The 21458-nt window shown below is 56.5% G+C and overlaps 2 protein-coding genes across 3 annotated transcripts in view; one reads left to right on the forward strand and one right to left on the reverse strand.

Moving 5' to 3' along the window:
* Positions 1-16063, forward strand: part of DAAM2 (dishevelled associated activator of morphogenesis 2) — a 101985-nt gene extending 85922 nt beyond the window's left edge. Inside the window, exons 15-25 of the mRNA XM_087817375.1 lie at positions 819-926; positions 4022-4128; positions 5301-5385; positions 7075-7181; positions 7313-7401; positions 11479-11647; positions 11817-11924; positions 12815-12875; positions 13987-14118; positions 15144-15314; positions 15606-16063. Coding sequence (XP_087673501.1) covers positions 819-926; positions 4022-4128; positions 5301-5385; positions 7075-7181; positions 7313-7401; positions 11479-11647; positions 11817-11924; positions 12815-12875; positions 13987-14118; positions 15144-15314; positions 15606-15827 — 1359 coding nt within the window. The 3' untranslated portion in view covers positions 15828-16063. The remainder of the gene's footprint in view (positions 1-818; positions 927-4021; positions 4129-5300; positions 5386-7074; positions 7182-7312; positions 7402-11478; positions 11648-11816; positions 11925-12814; positions 12876-13986; positions 14119-15143; positions 15315-15605) is intronic.
* Positions 16064-18551: 2488 nt separating this feature from the next.
* MOCS1 (molybdenum cofactor synthesis 1) overlaps positions 18552-21458 on the reverse strand; it is a 39914-nt gene continuing 37007 nt past the window's right edge. For both annotated transcript variants that reach the window (XM_087817376.1, XM_087817377.1), the window contains one exon: positions 18552-20559. In XM_087817376.1, coding sequence (XP_087673502.1) covers positions 19799-20559 — 761 coding nt within the window. In that variant the 3' untranslated portion in view covers positions 18552-19798. The remainder of the gene's footprint in view (positions 20560-21458) is intronic.

Genomic DNA, 21458 nt, shown 5'->3' on the forward strand with positions numbered 1-21458 from the left:
ATTCTACCTGAAAAGACGGCAAAGTTCTAGATGAGCCGCGGATTCCCAGGTGGAGCCTCGGGCAGGACCTCTGGTCGCTGTCCTCTAAGCCACTATCAGGGTGCTGCAGGACCACTGGAGTGTTCCTGGCTTGGCGACAGCTCCTCCGCAGAGGCTGACAGCTTCTCCTTGGACCCCTGGGTGGGGATTCAACGAAAGGGTCCTACACAGAGGCGGGGCAGTGCCCAAGTTGAGAGACCTTGGAAACTCCTGAGCCCATCCCGGTCATAAGGGACAGACATCCTCCCTGGGTCTGACCAACGGGAAACTGTGGCAGAGCCTTGCTGGCCTCCGCAGTCACTGGAGGGGGCACGATGTCCCAGCCTTTGGCTCTTGTCCACTTTCTGGGGATCTGGGAAAGTGGGAGGAAGCCCCCTGGGAGAGCAAATGACCATCTGGGATACAGGAAATATCATCCCAGATACGTGAGGGCACTCTTCCTCCCCGGCCCCCCGCCAGCCCACCCTTCACAGGGTGCCCCCAGAGCTGGTCTGCTTCGCCTTTCTGCGAGGAGTTGCGTACCCGCCCGTCCCCCACTCCGGTGCACCCACTGATCTCTAACGCTTCCACGTGGCCCCGCGTGGACAGGAGGAAGAGGTGGTCTCTGGCCTCTACCTTGGAGCAGAGTGTTGAGGGGCGGGGTTTTGAGGGGAGGAATCGACCCCTTCTGATGGCCAGAAAGCCTGGCTCTCATGAAGTGTGCCCCTGGGGGGCACTGGATATCTCCGCGGTGAAGGAAGTGAGTCAACCATGGGCCTTCTTCCCGCCCTGAATCTTAGGAACGTGTCCCTGGCACCGTATGGAATGAGATTGATGACATGCAGATATTTCGGATTCTGGACCTACAGGACTTTGAGAAAATGTTTTCGGCCTATCAGAGGCACCAGGTAAGACCCTGCCTCCTCCAGCCCCCTGGATCTTGACCTTTAGTCTTGACTTCACATTTGCCCCTTAAACCCAGTCCTCAGCCCCTCTGTCTCTCACCCTGGAGCACTGGAGGTGGAGTCCAGGGGCCTGGCCCTGGTGACTCTGCTTTTTCTTTGGCTGCAGGAGTTAGGGGCTATATCTAAAAGGCATTTTAACTTTCCAAACCACTTTCTCCACTGTGCTCTCAACTCTCAACACCCCCAAGAGTCAAGTAGCAGAGGATACCAATGTTTCATGGTCATGTTAGGGGGCTGAGGCTAGACCGGGCCTGGGCAGGCTGGCAGAGGCCCCAGGCTTTGCTCTACAGATGCTGGGTACAGATGGCTGACGAGTGAGTGTCAGTAGGGGCAGCGGGTTCAGTGGCAGAACACAGGGCGCTCCCAAGTCAGGGATCTCAAACTATGCCGAGTACCTGTGGGATTGCCAAAAATGCAGATTCAGGTACCTTATCCTCAAACAAAAGTGAGTCAGGAACTGAACTGGGGCCCAGGAATCTGCATGCAGCTGGCACATCTGGGGGCTGCCCCCCAAGCCTCCTTTGGCATCACCGGTCAAAGGCCTTGAGTTGTTTGCTTTCTCTCTGGCCTCTGAGGGGCTGCTTCCACTTGGGGTTGTGCTACTTTCTTCTGCGTTTTCTCTGCTGAGCCCGGGGTTCCAGCCCTGAGCACATCCCCATGTGCCAATGAGTAGGGTCTGTGCCCTCCTGGGCACTGTGCAGCAGCTGCATGTGGTGACTGGGCTCCCCACTTTTTTCTGCCAAGTCCAGGCCTGAGACTGACCCTTCCTGAGGACATTGGGGGCTGAGGCAGGTGTCACTGCTCCTAGGGGACTAGCCAAAGGGCTGAGGTGGGGCAGGGCTCCAGCCTTGCTTTGGGTTTCTAGAAAACCAGATGGTTCTTTGTGTAATTGAAATGTGGGCGCTCGAGGCATCTGATTGCAGGCAGCATTTTCAACCCTAGACCATGTCAGGCTGCATGGCCACCAGCAGTGGCTGGAGGGCACCCTGAGCGCTTGGTGCTCCTGTGCATCAGTGCTCCGAGGGCCCCCGGATGGAGGGAGCGTTGCAAGGGGACTATCGGGTGTGGCCAGTCGCAGACCTCTATCTAGTCCGAGCATCTCCTCAGGGCCAGGGTTCTGGTCTGGCCCACCAGTCTCTGGGGCCCTGAGGCGGGCTGGGCTGGGGCCAGTAGGGAAAGAGGGGCTGTAGAGTCGAGGGCAGGCTGGGTCTGGGGCCTCCCCATCTGGTGAGTGAAGAGTTAAGACAGAAAGCCCCCTGTTCTGTGCCCCCTCACTGCTCTGAGCACACTCTGTCATTCCGTGGGCGCCTAGACTTGGGGTTGAGTTCACAGCAGCAGAGCCGGATGGATCTGAGCCATGTTGCCCTGGTCGCCTCCTCTTGCTGTGTTGGGACCTGGATGGTTGTGGGCGGGGGAGGTCCTATGTGCTCTGGGTCTTCCCTCTCTGTCCCACATAAGTCCTGACTTAGTGATTTCAGCTCCATCAGGGTCAGGAAGGGAGAACCAGGGGCAAGCTCCACCTCCCCAGGCCCCCTTAGAGATTCAAAGGCAGGCGAGGGGCAAGGGACACGGAGCAAAATTCAGGGACACCTGCTTCCCTCTGTCTCAAGGAAGCATCTTCCACATGGTCCAGCTCAGGTTTGGTGTGTTTCCTCCCCTATTTAGAAAGTTTAACTCATGGGTGGAGAAATCCCAGCAGAGGAGAGGGAAGCTTGGGGTGGGGAGCTCGGGCAGGGTCTGCCCTCGCTGGGGAGTGCTGGGTGGTCCACTGCACCCGGGGCCTGTAGCAGCCTGTCCTCCGCTGTGTTTGGCTTGTGGGTGCATGCCTGCTAGAAGCTGCTCCTGTACATGCTTCTCCAGCCAGGGGGTCTCAATGGGATGGAGCAGAGTAGAAGATGAGAGGTTCCCGTGTCTCTTTTCCTGTCCCTGGGTCCCTGTACCTCTCAGCTAACGTTGTGCATGTTTAATTCTCTGTTGACTGTGGCTGCTGCCTGCCTAGGAGCTGATAACTAATACCTCCCAACAGGTGAGTCACTCACGGGGCTCTGGACGCTCCAACTTTTAACCACTACCTTGGGCTGCTGCCCTGTACCGGGCCCCCAAATGAGCAGGCCCGTCCATTCTACCTTTTACCTTATCACCCACCCATACAGGACGGCACGGAGGAGGGGCCCCACAGACAAAGCCAAAGTGTAGGCGAGGGGGTAGTGCTAACGGACCCTGCCGCAGTGGAGGGGGAAGCGTGCTGGAGTAAGGAGGAGGCTTCTGGGCTCTTGTCTTACCCAAGGGAAGGGCCCAGCGCCTGGCCGTCCTGTGAGAGTGAGCAGGCCAGGCGCAGCTCACGGGGGCAGCGATGTGAGTGGCGACCCTGCAGTGTCCAGCACGGAGCACGGACATGCAGGGAGCTCCCAGAGTGGGAGCTGGCCTACTGTCTGCTCACCGGGGGCCCCAGAGAAGGCAGAGGGATCTGATTTCTTAGGAATATGCCTGCTAGAACCTCAGAGGAGAGATTCTACAGGGAATTCTGCCTCAGTTTCCCCACCTCTGAACATGTGGATGCCCTCTTCCCAGGGGATATTGGGCTGAGCCTGAAGTCTCCAGGGCCCCGGGAACTGTGACCTTCTGGGGACTTAGAACCAGCTTCTTATAAGTTTGGGAAGGCTGTCTGGGTGGGGCTGTGGGTTGATTTTCCAGGGATGTGTAAATCCTATCACATGGCCTGAAGCCATAGGGATCAATGACTCCCCTCCATTGGAACTGCTCCTCTCTAGTTTGCACAGAGAAGGCAGTCTCTAAAAAAGGGGTTCCTCATTGCCCCCCAACTCATTCTAGCCCATGGTAAATTCCCAGATGCCTCCTATTAGGGTCAGTAGTTGACCACCACCCTCTCTCCCTCCTGCCGTTTTCTTTCCCTTTCCTACTCTCACACCAGGAGCATGGCCTGGTTGGTAGGGGGGTAGCTCCTGGGGGGTGGGGGGCAAATAGAGGATTGGGGGAAACACACACCTCAACCTTTCTGATTGGCTTGTTGGTTGCAGAAAGAGTTGGGCTCCACTGAGGACATCTACCTGGCCTCCCGCAAGGTCAAAGAGCTGTCAGTCATTGACGGCCGGAGGGCACAGAACTGCATCATTCTTCTCTCCAAGTACGTGCTGGCCCTGCCCGCGCTGGCGCCTGGTGGGAGGGGATGGCCCCGAAGCTGAGGACTGAGGTGGGGCTAGTGGAGGAAGATGGGTGGCTTGAATGCCTGGGGGAGCTAGGTGGCCGAGGACTGGGGTGACAGCAGTCTCTGGCCTCGCCCTCTCCGCTGCCCACTGGGAAAGGGGTGGGGGCAGTGATCTGGAACCCTCCCTGGGAGCCCGTGGGGAGCAGCAGTGGGGGTGGGGGCTCTGCAGACAGGAAGCTGCCCCGATCTCGAGGCCCTGACCAGCTTGGTCAGCGTCTAGTGGGGGAGCTGCTCTAAGCCCATGGAGGGCCCCACGAGGCTTAGGCCACAGAGCAGCATGATCTCAGCCCCCAAGCATTTCCCACGGCTGAGAACAAGCCGGGCAGTATCTCGCTAACAGCACAGCTTCTGTGCAGGCCTCCCCCCGGGCTAGGGTCAGAGGGCACCGCCTCCCAGACTATTCTTAGTGCCACCCCTGGGACACCCACCCCCTTTCCTCCCACAAGGCCCCAGGCCTCTGTTTCTCCCCCTTGATGGTGGTGGGGGTCTGCACCCCCAGGGCTCCCGCTGGCTGAGCATCTGGAGGGGCTAGGGAAGGGGTGTGTGTGTGCTTGTGTGTGTGTGTGTGTGTGTGTCGGGGCGGGACTGCTCCCCGCCTCCCCAGGCAGCAAGCTGGATGAGAGCGATGGGGGCAGCTGTGTGGGAGCCGAGGCGCCGTCACCGGCTGAGAGCTGGTCTGTCTGCTGAGAACGAAGGAAGCAGGAAGCGGCCCCTTGAAGGCCTGCGCCTCCCCCCGTCCTCCCAGGGAGATGCTGCAGATATTTTAGGCATGAAGAAGAGGAAGGTCAGAAACCTGCTCATGTCTCAGGCTACCCTGAAGATGGCCCCTCTACCCCCAAATGCTCCTATCAGCTCTGACGGCGACCCAGGCACCAGACCAGAGACTAGAATTTGTCTAGAGCTTCGCTTAGAGACCATTTTTGTTTATGGAGTGAACCCTAGTTTAGCCTGAGGACGCTTTGCAGGAGAGCTGAGGAGCTGGGGAGGGAGGGGGACTCTCCACGGAGCTCACATGAGGGGGAGAGAGAAGCTGCGGTCTGTCCCACGCAGAGGCCCAGGCCGGGCTGCTCAGGGCGGGGCTCTTGCCTTAGGTTGAAGCTTTCTAACGAGGAGATCCGGCAGGCCATCCTGAAGATGGACGAGCAGGAGGACCTCGCCAAGGATATGCTGGAGCAGGTGAGCCCCTCGAGGGAGGGGGGCTGAAGCCAGGGGGCAGCGTACCCCTTCCCAACGGCCCCCAGAGAGGCCAAGTGGTCAAGGAGAAACCAGGCCGGAGGCTGGAGGAGTGTGGGGAGAGGTTTCTAGAAACTCCCCTGGGCAAACCTTTCTGAGGGGAGGCCAGGAAAGGCTGCATCTGTTCCAGGGGATTGAAGCCCCGGAAGCTGGTGTGAGGCATGAGCTCGTGGGTCTCAAGGCAAAGTCCGGGACCCATAGTCTTATCTTCCCCAAGTCGCTTCTACCTCAATTTGCTCTATGCTTCAAGAGAAACCTAGAAAACACCAAACAAAACCACCATTAGTTGGACTCCATTAAAATCATGAACTCTGTTCATCAAGAAAGCACTATTACTAGAGTGAAAAGACAAGCCAAACCTTAGAAGATGTTTGCTCTATGTATACCCGGCAGAGATCTCCTATTCAGAATAAAGAACTCCACAAATCAGTGAGAAAATGATGAACAACTGCTCTTAAAAATGAGCCAAAAACTTGAACACGTGCTTCATGAAGGAGAATTTCTAACTGGTTCAATACCGTTGTTCATCAGAGAGGGACGGTAGGTGCGGCGTGTGAGGCAATGCCACGCACTCGCCAGAATAGCTGAGATTAGAGAGACTGACAGTCCCAAGTGCTGGCTGGGAGGCGACGCAGTGGGAATTCTCGTTGGGTGCAATCATTTTGGAAAATGACTCGGCAGCGCACACTAAGGCCACAGGTACACCCACCCAGCGCGCAGCGGGTCCGCCCCTGGGCGTGCCCCCGGCCCCCGGCTGTGAACCCACGGCCTGTCCCCGGGAGAGCAGACACGGGCTGTGCTGCTTCAGGACACGGCTGCACGGCAATGAGCAGAAACAGCTGCTGGTGCTCCCGCGCCCCGAGTCTCAGTGAAAGAGGGCAGACCCTGCAGGGAACGCACATCTCGAGCCATTTATGAGAAGTTCAGGGACAGGCAGGTCAACTCTAGGTGACGGAACTCAGTCGAGAGGCTGTATTGGAGGGAGGGGCGGGCAGGCTGATCGAAGGGACGCGAGGGAACTTCTGGGCGGGATGGACATCTTCCGGATCTTGTCTCCCTGGTGGTGGGTAGTTTTGTAAAAACTCGTTGAACTGCGCATTTAAAATGGATGTGTTTTATTTTACATAAATAAAACCTCAATAAGAGTTTAAAAAGAAGAAAGCCACTGACCTGTATATTTAAGGATAATTACTTTGGCCCTGGCCGGTGTGGCTCATTTGGTTGGAGCATCATTCTGGGCACCAAAAGGTTGTGGGTTCAAATCCCAGTTGGAAGGCAACTAATCAGGGTTTTCTCTCACATCTCTCTCTCTCTTTCTCCCCCCCCCGCCTCTCTCTAAAAATCAATGAGCATATCCTCAGGTGAGGATTAAAATAATAATAATTATTATTTTACTGTATGTAAGTTATTTCTTAATTTTAAATAGTAAAAAAAGGAAAGAAAGAAGTCTAGGATTGGGTTCACTGCTGTCCCTTTCGGGCAGATAAAACACAAGCCATCTCAGAGGATGCCTCGGTTTCTTAAGCCCCCCCCCCCCCCATTGAACGCGCTCAGTGTACCGGCGTCTGAGCGCTGTGCCGCCGCATCTGCTTCCCACCAGTTCCCCGTCTGACCTTCGCCTGCTCTTTGCAGCTCCTCAAGTTCATCCCGGAGAAGAGTGACATTGACCTCCTCGAGGAGCACAAGCATGAGATCGAGCGGATGGCCCGAGCGGACCGCTTCCTCTATGAGATGAGCAGGTGGGCATTGGGGTGGGGTGGGGTGGGGTGGGGTGGGGTGGGGGGCGGGCTGAGGAGGGGCCGGAGCTGGCTGCCCGGTCGGGGCTGGAGGGGCCTCCTCCTGACGGTGACATAGCTCGCCCTGTCCACAGGATTGACCACTACCAGCAGCGGCTGCAGGCCCTCTTCTTCAAGAAGAAATTCCAGGAGCGGCTGGCCGAGGCCAAGCCCAAAGTAGAAGGTAGGACTGCGGGAGTGGAGGAGGCCTGGGGAGGCCGGAGAGGGAGTCCACCCCCCGTCCCCCCGCAAAACCAGAATCAAGGACAAAATTTAAAGCTGTGAGCTTGTAGATATATGCACTTGTTTGTTAGCACATGTGCCAAGCGTGGACACACTTCCTGTGCCTCAGCGTGCAGACTCTGGGGCAGAGGATCTATGACATCTGCCCTAGCCTGGGGCAGAGATGCTGGAAAAACAGTGACACAGTAGTGCCCCCTTTTTCGAGGTTTCGCTTTCCATGACTTCAGTTACCCGCGGTCAGCCATGGTCCAAAAGTATGAACTGGAAGTTTGCAGAAATAGACAATTTATAAGTTTTAAATCGTGTGCCTTTCTGAGTAACGTGAGGAAGTCTCGGGCCATCCTGGCCCATCGCACCTGGGACGTGACCCCTCCCTTTGTCCTGCATGTCCATGCTGTGTATATGCTCCCCCTCATCAGTCACGTAATAACCTCTCCGTTATCGGATCAGTTACGAGAGAGAGGAGAGACACCATGTTCACATAACTTTCATTGCAGTATATTGCTGTAACTGCCCTAATTCATCACTAGTTATTGTTGCTCTCTTACTGTGCCTAATTTATAAATTAAACTTTTTCGTAGGTGTGTACGTATAGGAAGAATCGGTATGCACAGGGCTCGGTGCTCTTCTTGGTTTCAGGCATCCGCTGGGGGTTTTGGAGAGTATCCCCTGCAGATAACGGGGAACCCTGTGATAGCAAGCACCTAGGACAGCTCCTGGCATGGTTTGATCTCATCAACCTTTATCCTGCTGGAGAGGTTCTCAGCTCATAGGCGGCCACTGGGCACATTGTTTTAAGAGTGAGCTACTCAGAAAGTAGGACATTGGCAAGGTAATCTCTGGAGGCACCTGATTTTCTGGGTGGGAGAACCCCATCCTACACAGACAGGCCTTTTTCAGATGAGCACGTTGTTATTAAATGAGAACCATGTGCCACGCACTGTGTGAAATACTCCACATGGGCGCAGTCCCTTGGTCCTCACAACAGACCTGTGGGTGCACCTGTTCGCTCACCCCTAAGATGGGGATGTGTTGCCTGAGGCCATGTGACTGTGCAAGGTGGAGTCAAAATTAGAACACAATGTTGTTCTTCAAAGTCCGTCCCTTCGCTCTCAGCCTGGTGTCCTCCCCAGAGGAGGGCAGAGGACGGGGGCAGGGAGTGGGGGAGAGCAGGTGGTCATTATGGCAGGTCGCCATGCAGACAGGAGGGGAATGCAGGCGAGGCGGTGAGGACAGGGTCAGCGGAGTGGAACAAGGGAGCCTGAGTCCAGGATGTGGAGGGGGACAGGCTGGGGGCAGAGCATAGGCCCCCTCTGCTGGACACCGGGGCCAGCTGGCAGGTCTTGGGATGGCCCATCCAAAAAAGGGCCCTTTCTAGAGTTCTCTGAACTGCATGACAGAGCTAGGACAGACATCTTCTGTGACCTGCATCCTGACTCATACACACACACACACACACACACACACACACACACGGGAACTGCAGGCTGCCTGTGATTGTAGAGGAAGAAGGATCTGTGATGTGAGGGACAGGGAAAGAGGTCAGCGGAGACTCTCAGGTCTGAGGTCTGGTGGCACCTCCTGCCCCGGCGAAGGGGGAATCCTTCCCTTCGCCCGGCTCTCTCTGTCCTGCCGCTGACCGCCCTTGGGGCCTGAGGCACAGGGAAGGGGTTCAGCCCGAGGCATGTGCTCAACTACTTGGGTATCGTGGTTCAGGGGAGCAAATGTGAGCAACAGCCACTCGGAGCTGTGGAACTGGAGTAGCTTAGCCACCGGGTGGCTGTGCCCTCAGATGGTTTCCTGTTCTGTGGGCCACTCGCGACCCCTCCGAGGGTCAGCCACTGCCTGCTGCGAGCGGAGCCTGCTTCAGCATCAGGCTAAGCAGAGCAAGACGTGTTTTGAGTGGCAGCCTGCCAGGGGAGGTCGTCATGGCTCTGCTGGAGCATGGCTGCTGTTTTGAAGGGTCCCCAGGTCTCCCCGTCCCAGAGTTGGGCAGAGGAGGCTGAAGTTGTAGCTCAGAATCAGGTCAGCAGGCGTGAGGAGGGTGGAGGCAAGGATGGTGCAGGAGTTCAGTTCTCGAGGAAATGCTCCGGGGCGAGCTGATCTGTGGCCTGTCCCAGCTGGTGATGAGCTACCGACACCCCCTCACGCCCCGTCCCCCAGAAGGTCCTCTGGCTCAATTTGCCAAAAGTCAATTCGCCACATTTGACAAATGTACTGATTCCTGCATGAATATTTTCACCACCTTTTCTTGACTCATGAGTGCATTCATCTGAATGCCCACACTTACTAGATCTTCTGCATCCCTCCCCTGAAGAGGCAGGACGGGGATGGTTTCAGCTGCGAGCGCGCCCTGTGAACACGCTCGCGAGCCTGTTACTCTTAGGAACGTATCGGAAACGTCCGCCCGCGTACGGGCTTCCCCGCTCTCCCGGATTCCCCGACAGGAGGATTCCTTCGCAAATGTTTCAAATAGCGCATCAACCAAAGAAAAACTATCCCAGCCAATGAACATTGCTGGAAACTTTTATAAGTGGCTTTATTTTAAAGGAAACTTTTTATTGAAACTCTCACGTGGAAACGTACATAAACCATGAGCCCTCTTTGATAAATTATGGCGAAGTGAGCTCACCTGTGCATTTGACACCGGGTCGAGACACGGGAGGGTGCTAGCCCCTTTTTCATGCCCCCCCGATATTACCCCCTCCGACTGCTGCTCCCCCCGCAGAGGTTCCATCTGTCTCGACCGCCTCCTTTGCTGAGCATTCTGGCTGTGCATCACGCTGCTGTTACACGTAGCAGTGGATTATTCATTCTCAGTGCTGCGTTTTATTCCATTTATCAATATACCATAGTTTATTGAACCAGTCTGTTTGTAATTTAAGGGGAAAAAACTGAGAAACCTCTCAAATGCCCAGCAAGTGTAACGGTCATAGAATATGCCCATGGCCAACTTTAGAAGCTCCTGACAAGCCTTCCATTCATTACTCGCTTCTACAGCTTCTTCTCTCTCCCTCTCTTTTTTTTGGTTTTTGTTTTACAATTACTTATTTGTAACTGTCTTGAAGATTTCTGCACACATTTAGCAGATGGTTCTCATTTTATCTTCATAGCAGCATCTTAAGGCATGCTCAGTTGGCGTAAGCCAAAGATCATAGGATAGTCTGGTCTTATCACCACATTTAATAATCAAAAGGCACGTTGCACAACTGGTAGCCGGCATGTGGGTGTGGGACTCGCCTCCCAGCTCCGCACAGCTGCCATCAATACCTGACAGCTGAGGAAGGGCCAGAGCATCCAGTCAGACTTTAGTACTGAAGTTTTTGTCACTGTTAGCTTAATTTGTATTTCTAGCAAATGAATTACTTAAGACATGGGGAGAAAATAGCTAAAATACCTAAAGGTTGCAATATTTGTTTATTTATTTATTTAATTTCAGAGAGAGAGGAAGGGAGAGGGAGAGAGAGAGAAACATCAATGATGAGAGTCATTGATCGGCTGCCTCCTGCACGCCCCCTGCTGGGGATTGAGCCTGCAGCCCAAGCATGTCCCCTGACCGGGGATGGACCCTTGATGTCCTGGTTCATGGGTCGATGCTCAACCGCTGAGCCACGCCATCTGGGCAAGGTTGCAACATTTTAAAAAATGATATTCAAGCCTGGCCGGTGATGCTCAGTGGTTGAGCAGCCACCCATGTATATTCAGAGAAAGAATATATTACTAATCTTTAAATATACACAAGAAAAGATATTCTCGAGTATAGTCTTGGGAAGAGTTGGCACATTCTGAGAGTACGTTATCTGGCAAATTGGCCTTTGGCAAGCTTGTCTCTACCCTGGAGATGGGCGGGTGTGGAGTAGATTGGTCTGCGGAGGCGTGGGCATAGTCACTGCCCCTCTGAGAGTTGAAGACACTTGCAGCCCCTTTCTGGACTCTGTGGTGGCACCGTCCTGGGGTCCAAGGGGCTAGCTGCCCGGGCCCAGCCTGTGTAGGGATCTGACCTGTCCTCCTCTCCCAGCCATCCTCCTGGCCTCCCGGGAGCTGATCCGCAGCCGGCGTCTGAAACAGATGCTGGAGATCGTCCTGGCCATCGGTAACTTCATGAACAAAGGGCAGCGTGGGGGCGCCTACGGGTTCCGGGTGGCCAGCCTCAACAAGATTGCCGACACCAAGTCCAGCATTGACAGGTGGGACCTGCCTGCTTCCTTAGCCTCTGTCTCGCCCCACGTGGCCTCTCCCCTTCTCCCTTCTCCCTCCCTCCATTTCCAACCCAACCCATGGCCCTTTCCTCTAACACCTCAGCCTAGGTCCCTGCTGACCCTCACCCCCTTCCCCTGCCCTGACTTTCATCCGCAGGAACATCTCCCTGCTCCATTACCTAATCATGATCCTGGAGAAGCACTTCCCCGACATCCTGAACATGCCCTCGGAGCTGCAGCATCTTCCAGAAGCCGCCAAAGTCAAGTGAGGGATCCCCCCCGAGGCCGCCTGCTCTCTGTGTTCACACACGTTCTTGTCTAAATGTCCTCCTCGGGGCTACTAGGGATGGGCAGTGTCTCAGGGCCTGCCACACGGAGAGAGACTCTGCTCTCCAATCCTTATTTCAGAGATGCTCCCAGGAAACAGTGGGGGTGGGGAAGTGAGCCAGGGATGGGACGAATGCCAGTGAAGGAAGCGTAATTCTGCCAGCTCCCCTGGGGCAACTGGAGCTTGGCCCCTCCAGGGAGGTGTGGGAGACAGTGCAGGACACTCTACTTATCTTACCCAAGGGGCGAGGGAGCTGGGGCATCATATACCATCTCCTGTCAGTCACTGGCTGTGGGGCTCGGGGGGTGGGGGGGTGAGGCATTACTCTCTGGCTCCCAGAAAAAGTGCTCACAGTTGGAAGTCAGGTCTGTGCACTACAGTGGGTGGGGCACCAGCAGTATCTGCTCCAGGCAAGAAGTCAGACCTGAACACACAGGGACTGAGAGAAGCCTCTTCAGTAGGAGCAGAAATGCAGTGGTACCTGGCTAACATGCATCCATGCTACTACGGGCAAGTATAGTACTTGTAAGTTAAGTGCTTGTAAGAATTGCCTGGTGGTAAGAAACAAATCCAAGCCAGAGGCCGTGTGTTAGGAACCTAATATGCAGCCTGACATTTCTAATCTTAAAGGATCTGTAGAGCCTAAGTTTCACCTCGGCTATTTTATAGACACACAGACAGAGCATGGAGGGGCGGTGATGGGCCACGTGTTAGTGGCCAATGCAGGGCTGGGGCACAAGTCCACTGACCCCCAGTCCACTGGGCTTTGCACTGTCCTCTCCTGGACGACCCTCACCTCCTGTCCCTCCCTTCGTGTCCCCCCACAGCCTGGCGGAGCTGGAGAAAGAGGTGGGCAACCTCAGGAAGGGCCTCAGAGCAGTCGAGGTGGTAAGTACATCACCTCCACCTGCCTGGGTTTGAGGGGCTGCTGACAGGCACTGGGTCAGGTGGTGGGCCCCAGGCAGCAGACCCTGTCCCATGCATGTCCGGCCCAAAGCTCCTGGCTGGGGTGATAGAGTAATGGCACAGCCTCTAGCACAGAGCCAGCCCTCAGGGAAGGATGATTGGATTATCCGGGGCTTAAATTTAGTGTCACAAAGAGGGACACTGAGACTAACCAGGTCACTGTCCACCGTATCTGTTGGTCAGTGGAGTGGAATGAACCGTAAATCAGACACATGCTTAACTTTAATTGCAGTAGATGGGGAGGGGGCCCACATCCTCTGGGAGCCGGCTAGGGGCAGGTAGCACACAGTGTGTCACTGGGGACCACTGTTTCCAGAGCCTCTGCCCTATGCCTTCCCTCCGCCCTGGGCCAGTAGAGGAGCCGGGGCTGCACTCTGCTGGAGACCCAGGTCTCTGGTCACCACCAGTCCTAGGCCGATGGCTTCTCAGACGATACTGTCTCTGGCCCTAGGCTAGGCTGGCTCGGTACGGGGATGTCCCCAACCCTGTCCCCCTCATACCCGTCTTCACTGAGTGGGGGTGTCAGGCAGGTAAGGAGAGTGAGCTTAGAGCACGAAGTTAAATATGAGAAAGAACCTTTCATTGTCACTATGATTGGGGGGTGCAGAGGGCAATGGCAGTTTATAAAGCGCTGCCCAAGGCGTGGTCCCTGGACCAGCAGCATCAGCTAGGAGAGAGAAATCCTGAGTGTGCACACGGGTCACCCGAGGGTCCTGCTAAAATGCAGACTCTGATCCCGCAGGTCTGGGTGGGGCCTGGGAGTCTGTATTTCTCCAAATTTCCCAGGTGATGCTGACGCGGCTGGTGGCAGGCTACACTTTGAGTAGCAAGGATCTAGAGAGGGAGATGGCAGGGTAGACTGGGTGATAACTCTCACAGTCTCTGCCAACCTTAAAACTGACACCGGGGCGCTCCCTCCTCCAAAGGAGGCTAGTGTCCTGTGACTGACAGGAAGGGCGGGTGGTGCAGTGGCCCCGGAATTCTGACCCTGACCCCAGCACCAGTCTAACCAGCGCCTCACTCTCCCCCTCAGGAGCTGGAATATCAGAAACGCCAGGCGCGGGAGCCAAGTGACAAGTTTGTCCCAGTCATGAGTGACTTCATCACGGTTTCCAGCTTTAGCTTCTCAGAGCTGGAGGACCAGCTTAACGAGGCCAGGGACAAGGTGAGGGTGCCCCAGGCCGCATCTCACCCTCAGCCGAACCCCGCCCCCACGCCTCCCACACTCCTTCACCATTCCTGCCAGGTGGCCCAGAGGGACCACCCAGAGCCACAGAGCTGAGGAATGACCGTGTACTCCCTCCTACAGGAAGGCAGGAGTGAGGCAGAGGTCCCAGTCCACTCATCAGGCGCCGGCGTCATCAGTCTCATTGCCGACTTTGTGGGCGTGTTGAAAGGTCATTAGCCCTTTCAACAGACACGGCACTGAGATCCAGAGGGGCTGGCGGCTTGCCCCCGGCTGCCCAGCCTTGCTGGGCAGAGCTGGGTTAGAATCCCGACGGGCCCAGCTTCCGTCCCAGTTGCTGTGGGCCTGCTTCTCACACTAACGCGCCCCTGGGCCCCATCTGTGGGAGTCATAGTAAAAGGCACCCCTCCTTCGGGAGGTCGGGAATGCCGCCAGGGGCTCAGCATTGCTGACTGCTCCCAGGAGCTGCCCACGCTGGTCTGGAGCCACCTGGAGGAGTGGGGTCTTCCTTAGAGGACAGTGGGTTAGAGGCGGTAGCTCTCACTGAAGAACATGCCCGGCACACATAAGTATAGCTAGAATTTACAGCTCTGATCTTGTTAACCCCACAACGCTGCAGTAGGTTCTAGTATCATCCTCATTGTACAGATGAGAAAACTGAGGCACAGAGGGTTAAATAACCAGCCCAGGACCTCTGAGGTTCTCTTGATTTCTGACCAGGCTGTTCCTTCCAAGGTCTGTAGCTCCTGATCCCATACTCACAGCGTCACAGGCCCAGAAGGGGCCCTGGCAGCCTCATCAGCCAGCTGGACCCCCCACGTCCCCAGGGTGTCTGTCCCACTCCTTCCCTCAGCCTTGTCCTCACCCAGATGATAATGGGGTCTTCCCTTCTCCATGCCATCCCCCAGCCTGACTGGGCTCGGCTCCGGCAGGCACCCAGCTAACCACGTGGCCAGGGCCCGTGGTGCTCTGGGCGACTCTCCAACCCCTTCTCCCCCCTCCAGTTCTCCCAGGCCCTGGTGCACTTTGGGGAGCAGGACAGCAAGATGCAGCCGGATGAATTCTTTGGCATCTTCGACACCTTCCTGCAGGCCTTCTCAGAGGCCAGGCAGGACCTGGAGGCCATGAGGCGGCGGAAGGAGGAGGAGGAGCGGCGGGCGCGCATGGAAGCCATGGTGAGCGGAGGGCAGGCCCAAGGGGTGCCACCGAGGGGCCAGGTCAGGGGGTGTGCGAGGAGGACAGGGCCTGAGGAGCACTAGGGGCTGATGGCAGCCCCCAAGGGGCGAGGGTGGTCTTCCCGGCCTGAGGGGAGAGCGTGTGCGGTGGGCAGCACCGGGCACCCGGGGAGAGGGGCCGGCTGGCGCACACCGGCGTCGAGGCGCACAGCCTGGGAGGTGGCCCTTCGGGGGTTGAAAGTCAGACTAAGGGGGCGCCCTGGCCTCACCCGTCCCTCCTCGCCCCTGCAGCTGAAGGAGCAGCGGGAGCGGGAGCGGTGGCAGCGGCAGCGGAAGGTTCACGCGGGCGGCGCCCTGGAGGAGGGAGGCGAGTTCGACGACCTGGTGTCAGCCCTGCGCTCTGGGGAGGTTTTTGACAAGGACTTGTGCAAGCTCAAGCGCAGCCGCAAGCGGTCGGGGAGCCAGGCCCCGGAGGTCACCCGGGAGAGGGCGATAAACAGGCTAAATTATTGACCGGGGGACTGGCCGCAGCAGGCCAGGAGCCAGGGACGGACTGGAGGGGCTGAGTGGAGGCGGCGGGATGCTTAAATCACACGGTGCTCAGTGCAGAGCCCGGGGCTGGGTCCCGGGGTGGGGCTGTGAGGCAGGGCCGGGCGTCTCCCGCACCTACCTGAAGGGGCTCCCCTCCTCCCCTCTTCCCATCGCTCTTCCTGCCTCCCCGCCCCCAGGGGCCACTCTCTGAGGCTCACTTGGACCCCTGAAGGGCCCCTGCTCCCCACCTCCAGCATGGCACCCACATGCTGGCACAGATCTAGACTTCTAGATCCAGACTGGACAGGTCCTTGGGTTGGGTCCAGATGTCATGTGCAGTGGGGAGTGTCTGTGGGGTGGCGCCCTGAGAGACAGGGTGAGAGAGACCAGGCTCCCATCCCTCAAGAGGTGGCTTAGTGGAACACTGACCTGGGAGCCCACTCGCCTCTTGATGGGAAGGCAAGAAGCGTTCTGTGTTCTAGCCAGATGTGTTCCGGGGGAAACGAAGCCGGAAGGGTGGCCCAGGGACCAAGTCATCAGGACAGAATAGCAGTGTTTCTTGCACCACAACTCGTTTAAGCCTCTCTTGCATGTCTTAAGTCTCCCCCTTCTTCCCCACTGCCACCTCCATCCTATCTACTAACCCCAAATCCCAGAGAAAGTACCTTTGGGCTCCCTGGCTATGGCTCACTATCAGGCACTTGATGCATCTGATAAGGGAAGGGTTGCAACCAAGACCCCGCTCACCAGTATACCTCGTGCCTTGGGCAGAGGGTCCCTGGAACAAAACTCTCCCCCCACCTCTGTTGGCCATGGTCTTGAGCTGAGACAAGTGACCTCCCATGTTGGCCAGGAGTTCCTGACACCCCTCACCAGAGGGCAGCACTTGAATGCCTAGCCCAGGCCTGAGCTTTCTAGTCCACCACTTCATGTTCCTCAGACCCAGTGACCTCCCCCATGTCCAGTATGCAGGAGGCCACCTCAAACCATGTGTCTGGTCTGGCTGAGGCTGGCCCTGGGTTGTCCTTCCCTGAGAGGGTCCCAAGGGCCAGGGCTGCCCTCTGCATTTAGATGCCATCTCTGAGGTGCCTTCTCTGAGGCGTTCAGACCTGGGCTGGAGCAGGCAGGGAAGCTAGGGAGATGGGGGGGAGGGGGAAGGCAGACTTCCCTGGGGAGTGCACTGCCTGAAAGAGCCAAGGGGGAACGCTGTGGGGGGTCACACCCCTTCATTGGTACCTGACTGCCAAGGTGCTCATTCTGGTCCTGCTCACTCCCACCTTCCAGTCTGTCCATCTTGAGCAGGTGGGTTGATGGGTGTATCTAAGCAAAATGTCCTGTCCTCTAAGAAGGGAGTTGAGGTCAGTCCCACCAAAGCTCTCGTTTTCAGGGCACTTTCTCCCCCTAGACTTGACCTTGTCTTCCGCACCTGCCAGCCTGAACCCCATCCGGGGGCTCCTCACCCTTCTGTCCCCCTGCCCCTCCCTCCGTGTTTCTGACCTTCCAACCTACTCCTCCGGCTCAGGGTTATTGCCAGTGGACACACCGGTGGGCTGGGCCCACTCTTCAGCTGCCTGTCTTCTCCCTGCATCAAATTCCTGGGGGTGAGACCAGAGTAGCTTCCAGGAAGAACCAAGGTTGGTGAGCCCAGCATGTGTGTTGGTTCGAGGGCGAGGGATCTGAGCAAACGCAAATCTGGCCAGGACATGTGTGAGGGGGCCATCCTGGAGCCCAGGTGAGGGCAAGCTGAAGGCTTCCAGGAAGAGGCGCTGCAGAGAGCTGTTTTACCCATTCACCCCCACCGCAGGATGCTGGTGTTGGGATGATGAGAGGGTTGTGGGTGGGGTCAGCCTAACCCACAGGGGAAGGGAACAGGGGAGGGCTCCACTGCTATGGGGCAGGCATGTCCAAATCCTGGCGCGCCCATCCGCATGGAGACTGGACGTGCACACGGAAGACAAGGGATACGGAAGCTGATCTAGACACGTGGGATCCGCAGAAAAGCAGTTTGGCTTCACTGTTTACAGAGGACACATACTTTGTTCCAGGGCTCTGGCTTCTCACCCCCAAAGATTTTTCCTTTTCTATTTATTATTTTCAAGATCTGGCCAGTGGCTTTGCAGACACCACTGGAGCCAGATCTCTAACAGTGCCTTGGACCACGGACCATCGTGGCTGACTTGGCAGGAAGGGGCTAGTGCCCGTGGAGATGGCTGTGCTGGTTCTTGATACACTACATGTTTACGCCTGTTTGTTCCCTGGTCTTTTCCAGTGCCCTTCCTGCCACCTTCGGGTGAATTTCTCCCGCTAATTTTGTGTCCCATGTCAAATCCAATAACCTAATGCAACCTGTCCCCTTTCTTAGCAACAGCACCCATGCCATCCCGTGATGGAAATAAGGTGTGTCTAGGGCAGTGGGAGGAACACATTCTCCAGGGGGCTAGGAAGGGGCTAGTCCAGGCTTTCCCCGACCCCGACCTATTTCCATCAACTGGGAGCCGTGGCCATCTCCCCGACCTCTACCAAGGACACTGTCCTGCCAAGGCTGCTCTCACCAGCTGTCTCAGAGGACAAACGAGGCTAATGTACGAAATCGGCAGTGTCCTTTCTACCCGCACCTTTTTTATAAGAATATATTGTAATACTAAAAAATATTAAATCCATACCATCCCCACTGCCTGTCTTGAAACGTGTGCTTTCTTCCTGTTAGGGCCTTGAGGTATGCTGGGGGCCAGGTCCTACCAGCAATGAGAGCACAACTGTCACTTTCAGGAATCTTGACATCAGTTCACCTGCTACTGTAGTGTGAAACCGGCTCCCGAGAACTTGGCTTTCTCTCTTCCTGAGAGCTGGTTGTTCAACATTCACCAGCACACCTGAGTGCAGGGCAGAGGGAGGCAGGCAGAGTACCCCTGAGGATAGACTGAAGGAAGCCCAACCACATTAGCGAGCCCAGCCAGCAAGTCCAGGGCTTGGGGGTGTGAAACCCAGTAACTTCTAATTGCACCCCCTGATCTATGGACCCCCCACCTGTCTTATGGGGACACAGGAAAGACATGTCCCTCCTGCTCCTCTGCCCCCGGGGGAGTGGCTGTGGGCTGGGGTTGAGCGGTGGGCATGAAATCTTAGCAGCTAGTGCCTTGTGCACAGACACAGTCCTCATTCCTGTGTCTCCAAAGTTGGCATCGAGGCTTTATTTTGTGTGCTGTAGGGGTGAAGGCAATCTTCAACTCTCTTTTCCCTGATATATTCCAGAATAAAGGGGTGGGGGGTGGGTGGGACAGCAGTGCACAGGGCCAGTGCGGCATGAGTGGCTGGTCAGGAGTCCTCGGGGGGTGCAGCCCACGTGTGCGCCTGTTCGAGGAGGGGGAGGCCAGGGAGCAGGCAGGACGGTGAAGTTGTTAAACCGAATGCCTGCAAGTCTGAAGGGGCCAGGCTCTCTCTGAGGGTGGAGGGCGGAAAGGCAGGGGCAGGGCAGGGCTGCAGCTCCAAGACTCAGGCGGGCGGAGCTGCAGAAAAGTCCTTGTACATTCTTAGTGTTCTTAGTGCAAGCTGTGCTTTCCCCCAAAGTGGGTTCCTCTGCTTTGTGAGCCCTTATCCTCTCCCCAGGGAAGCAGCAGAGAAAACCCAACGTGAGAAGTGGAAGCTGGACTCTGAAACCGGTCATCTGAAATAGCCTGCAGGTGACATAGTTGATTTTTCCCTTACTTAGCATTGCTCGTGTGACCCCCTCCTGTGACCTAGTGTCCAGGAAGGCTAAGGGCCTGCTGGTTTCTCTCTGAATAAAGGAGGCCTCGCAGGCTGTCATAGATTAGCAGTAAGGGATGGGCTGACCTGGGTTCCTACTGCCGAAGGTAGACAGTGTCGGGGTTAAGGAACTAGACATCTTTCCTTCGGCCCAAATCGCATCCCGTCTCTTGACCTGGCTGGGCCGTGGGTGAGAGGGGGCAGGAGCTCTAAGTCCGATGGAAGTCCCCCCGCTGGCCCCCCGTCTTGCTGATGAGCTTGATGTCCCCCAACACAATGTCCCTGCTGACCGCCTTGCACATGTCGTACAGGGTGAGGGCAGCCACCGCGGCAGAGGTCAGGGCCTCCATCTCCACCCCAGTGGGGCCTCGAGCCCGGCAAGACGCCTGGATCACCACGGCATGGCGTGTGCTGTCCAGCTGCAGCTGCACCTGGACATGGCTCAGGGCCACATGGTGGCACAGAGGAATCAGGTGGCTGGTCAGCTTGGCCGCCTGGACTCCAGCCAGCTGGGCCACCACCAGGGCATCTCCCTTCTTTAGCCTGTTCTCTTGGATGAGTCCGAAGGCCACAGGCCCCAGGAGAACCGTGGCGGAGGCCACAGCCACCCGCTCTGTGTCTGGCTTACTGCCCACATCCACCATAGCTGCCCGTCCCTCTGTGTCCACGTGGCTTAGTTGGTCCGAGGTTGGCAGCGATCCTGAGTGGGTGGCAGGAGCCGGGGACACGGGGCTAAGGCACTTTGGGTTGGTGTCTGAGTCTGGGTGGGAACTGTAGTGTCTCTGAGGGGAGTCAGATCCCAACCACTGCTGGGCGAGGGGAGGGGTCCAGGGGACCCGGCATCTTTTCCACAAAGTTGCCACCTGGCTGGAGAAACTCACTCTGTGTCTCAGACCCTGAATGCCGAGTGGCTCCCAAGAGGAAATGCTTGGAATGGCTGGTGGGGAATCTCGGAGCATCAGAAATGATTCTGGAAGGCAAGGAAGAGAGAGGAGAAAGACTGAGTCCGGAAGGTCATTCGTTTCCCCACCTCTTCTCTTAACCCTTCCCTCACCCCACTTCGAGTGCTCTTGCCCACACTGGGGACGGAGGAATGAACAAAAAGCAGAGGGGAAGAGATAAAACAGAAGATGCACAGATGGAGGGCCCCTGGAATACACGTGTACAGCCCTTACCCAGTGTTACACTGGACAAACAGCCCTCCATTTCGGCCTGTCCTGCAGAGGTGGGGGGGTATCCTGGGCTCCCTCCTCACAAACTTTGTGGCCAAAGTTTTCTCTTAAAAAACACCTAAGGTCTGAAGATGAAGCCTGGATCAGATGACCTCTCCATGTCTCTCCATTTTCTCAGAAGAAAACTGCAGCGAGGTCTCAGCCTGAATTACCAATTATGGGCACTCTCATCTTTACCTCCTCTATGAAGTTAACAGTAATCATGTCGTTTGCAGACCAGCTACTGATGGAAAGGTTTAATCTACTTAATGTCTTTTAAGCCTCCTCAAGCACATCAGACTCGCACACAAAACGACAGGCTGATCCCAGCGGTCCCTAGGGCCTTGGGAACCTTATCACTCAAAGGGTGGCCCACAGACCAGCAGCGGTAGCTGGAGACTAAGAACTGCTGGAGACACAGAACCCCACCCAGACCTCCTGAATCCGCATCTGACCTAACAAGACCCCACTGATTCGGATGCAATGAAAGCCTGAGGGGCCCTCCTCTAGGCAACTCTTGGTTTTCAGAAACCAGAGTAGTTTAGTTACTCTGTGTCCTGGAGAGTGATCATCTACCTCATGGAGCAAACAGGTCTCCCATTTCCAGCTTTCTATCATGCCCTGGCCCCCTACTCGTCCATGTCAGAGTCACAAGCTT

Source organism: Miniopterus natalensis, chromosome 5, assembly GCF_054644295.1.
Source record: "Miniopterus natalensis isolate mMinNat1 chromosome 5, mMinNat1.hap1, whole genome shotgun sequence".
Lineage (NCBI taxonomy): Eukaryota > Metazoa > Chordata > Mammalia > Chiroptera > Miniopteridae > Miniopterus > Miniopterus natalensis.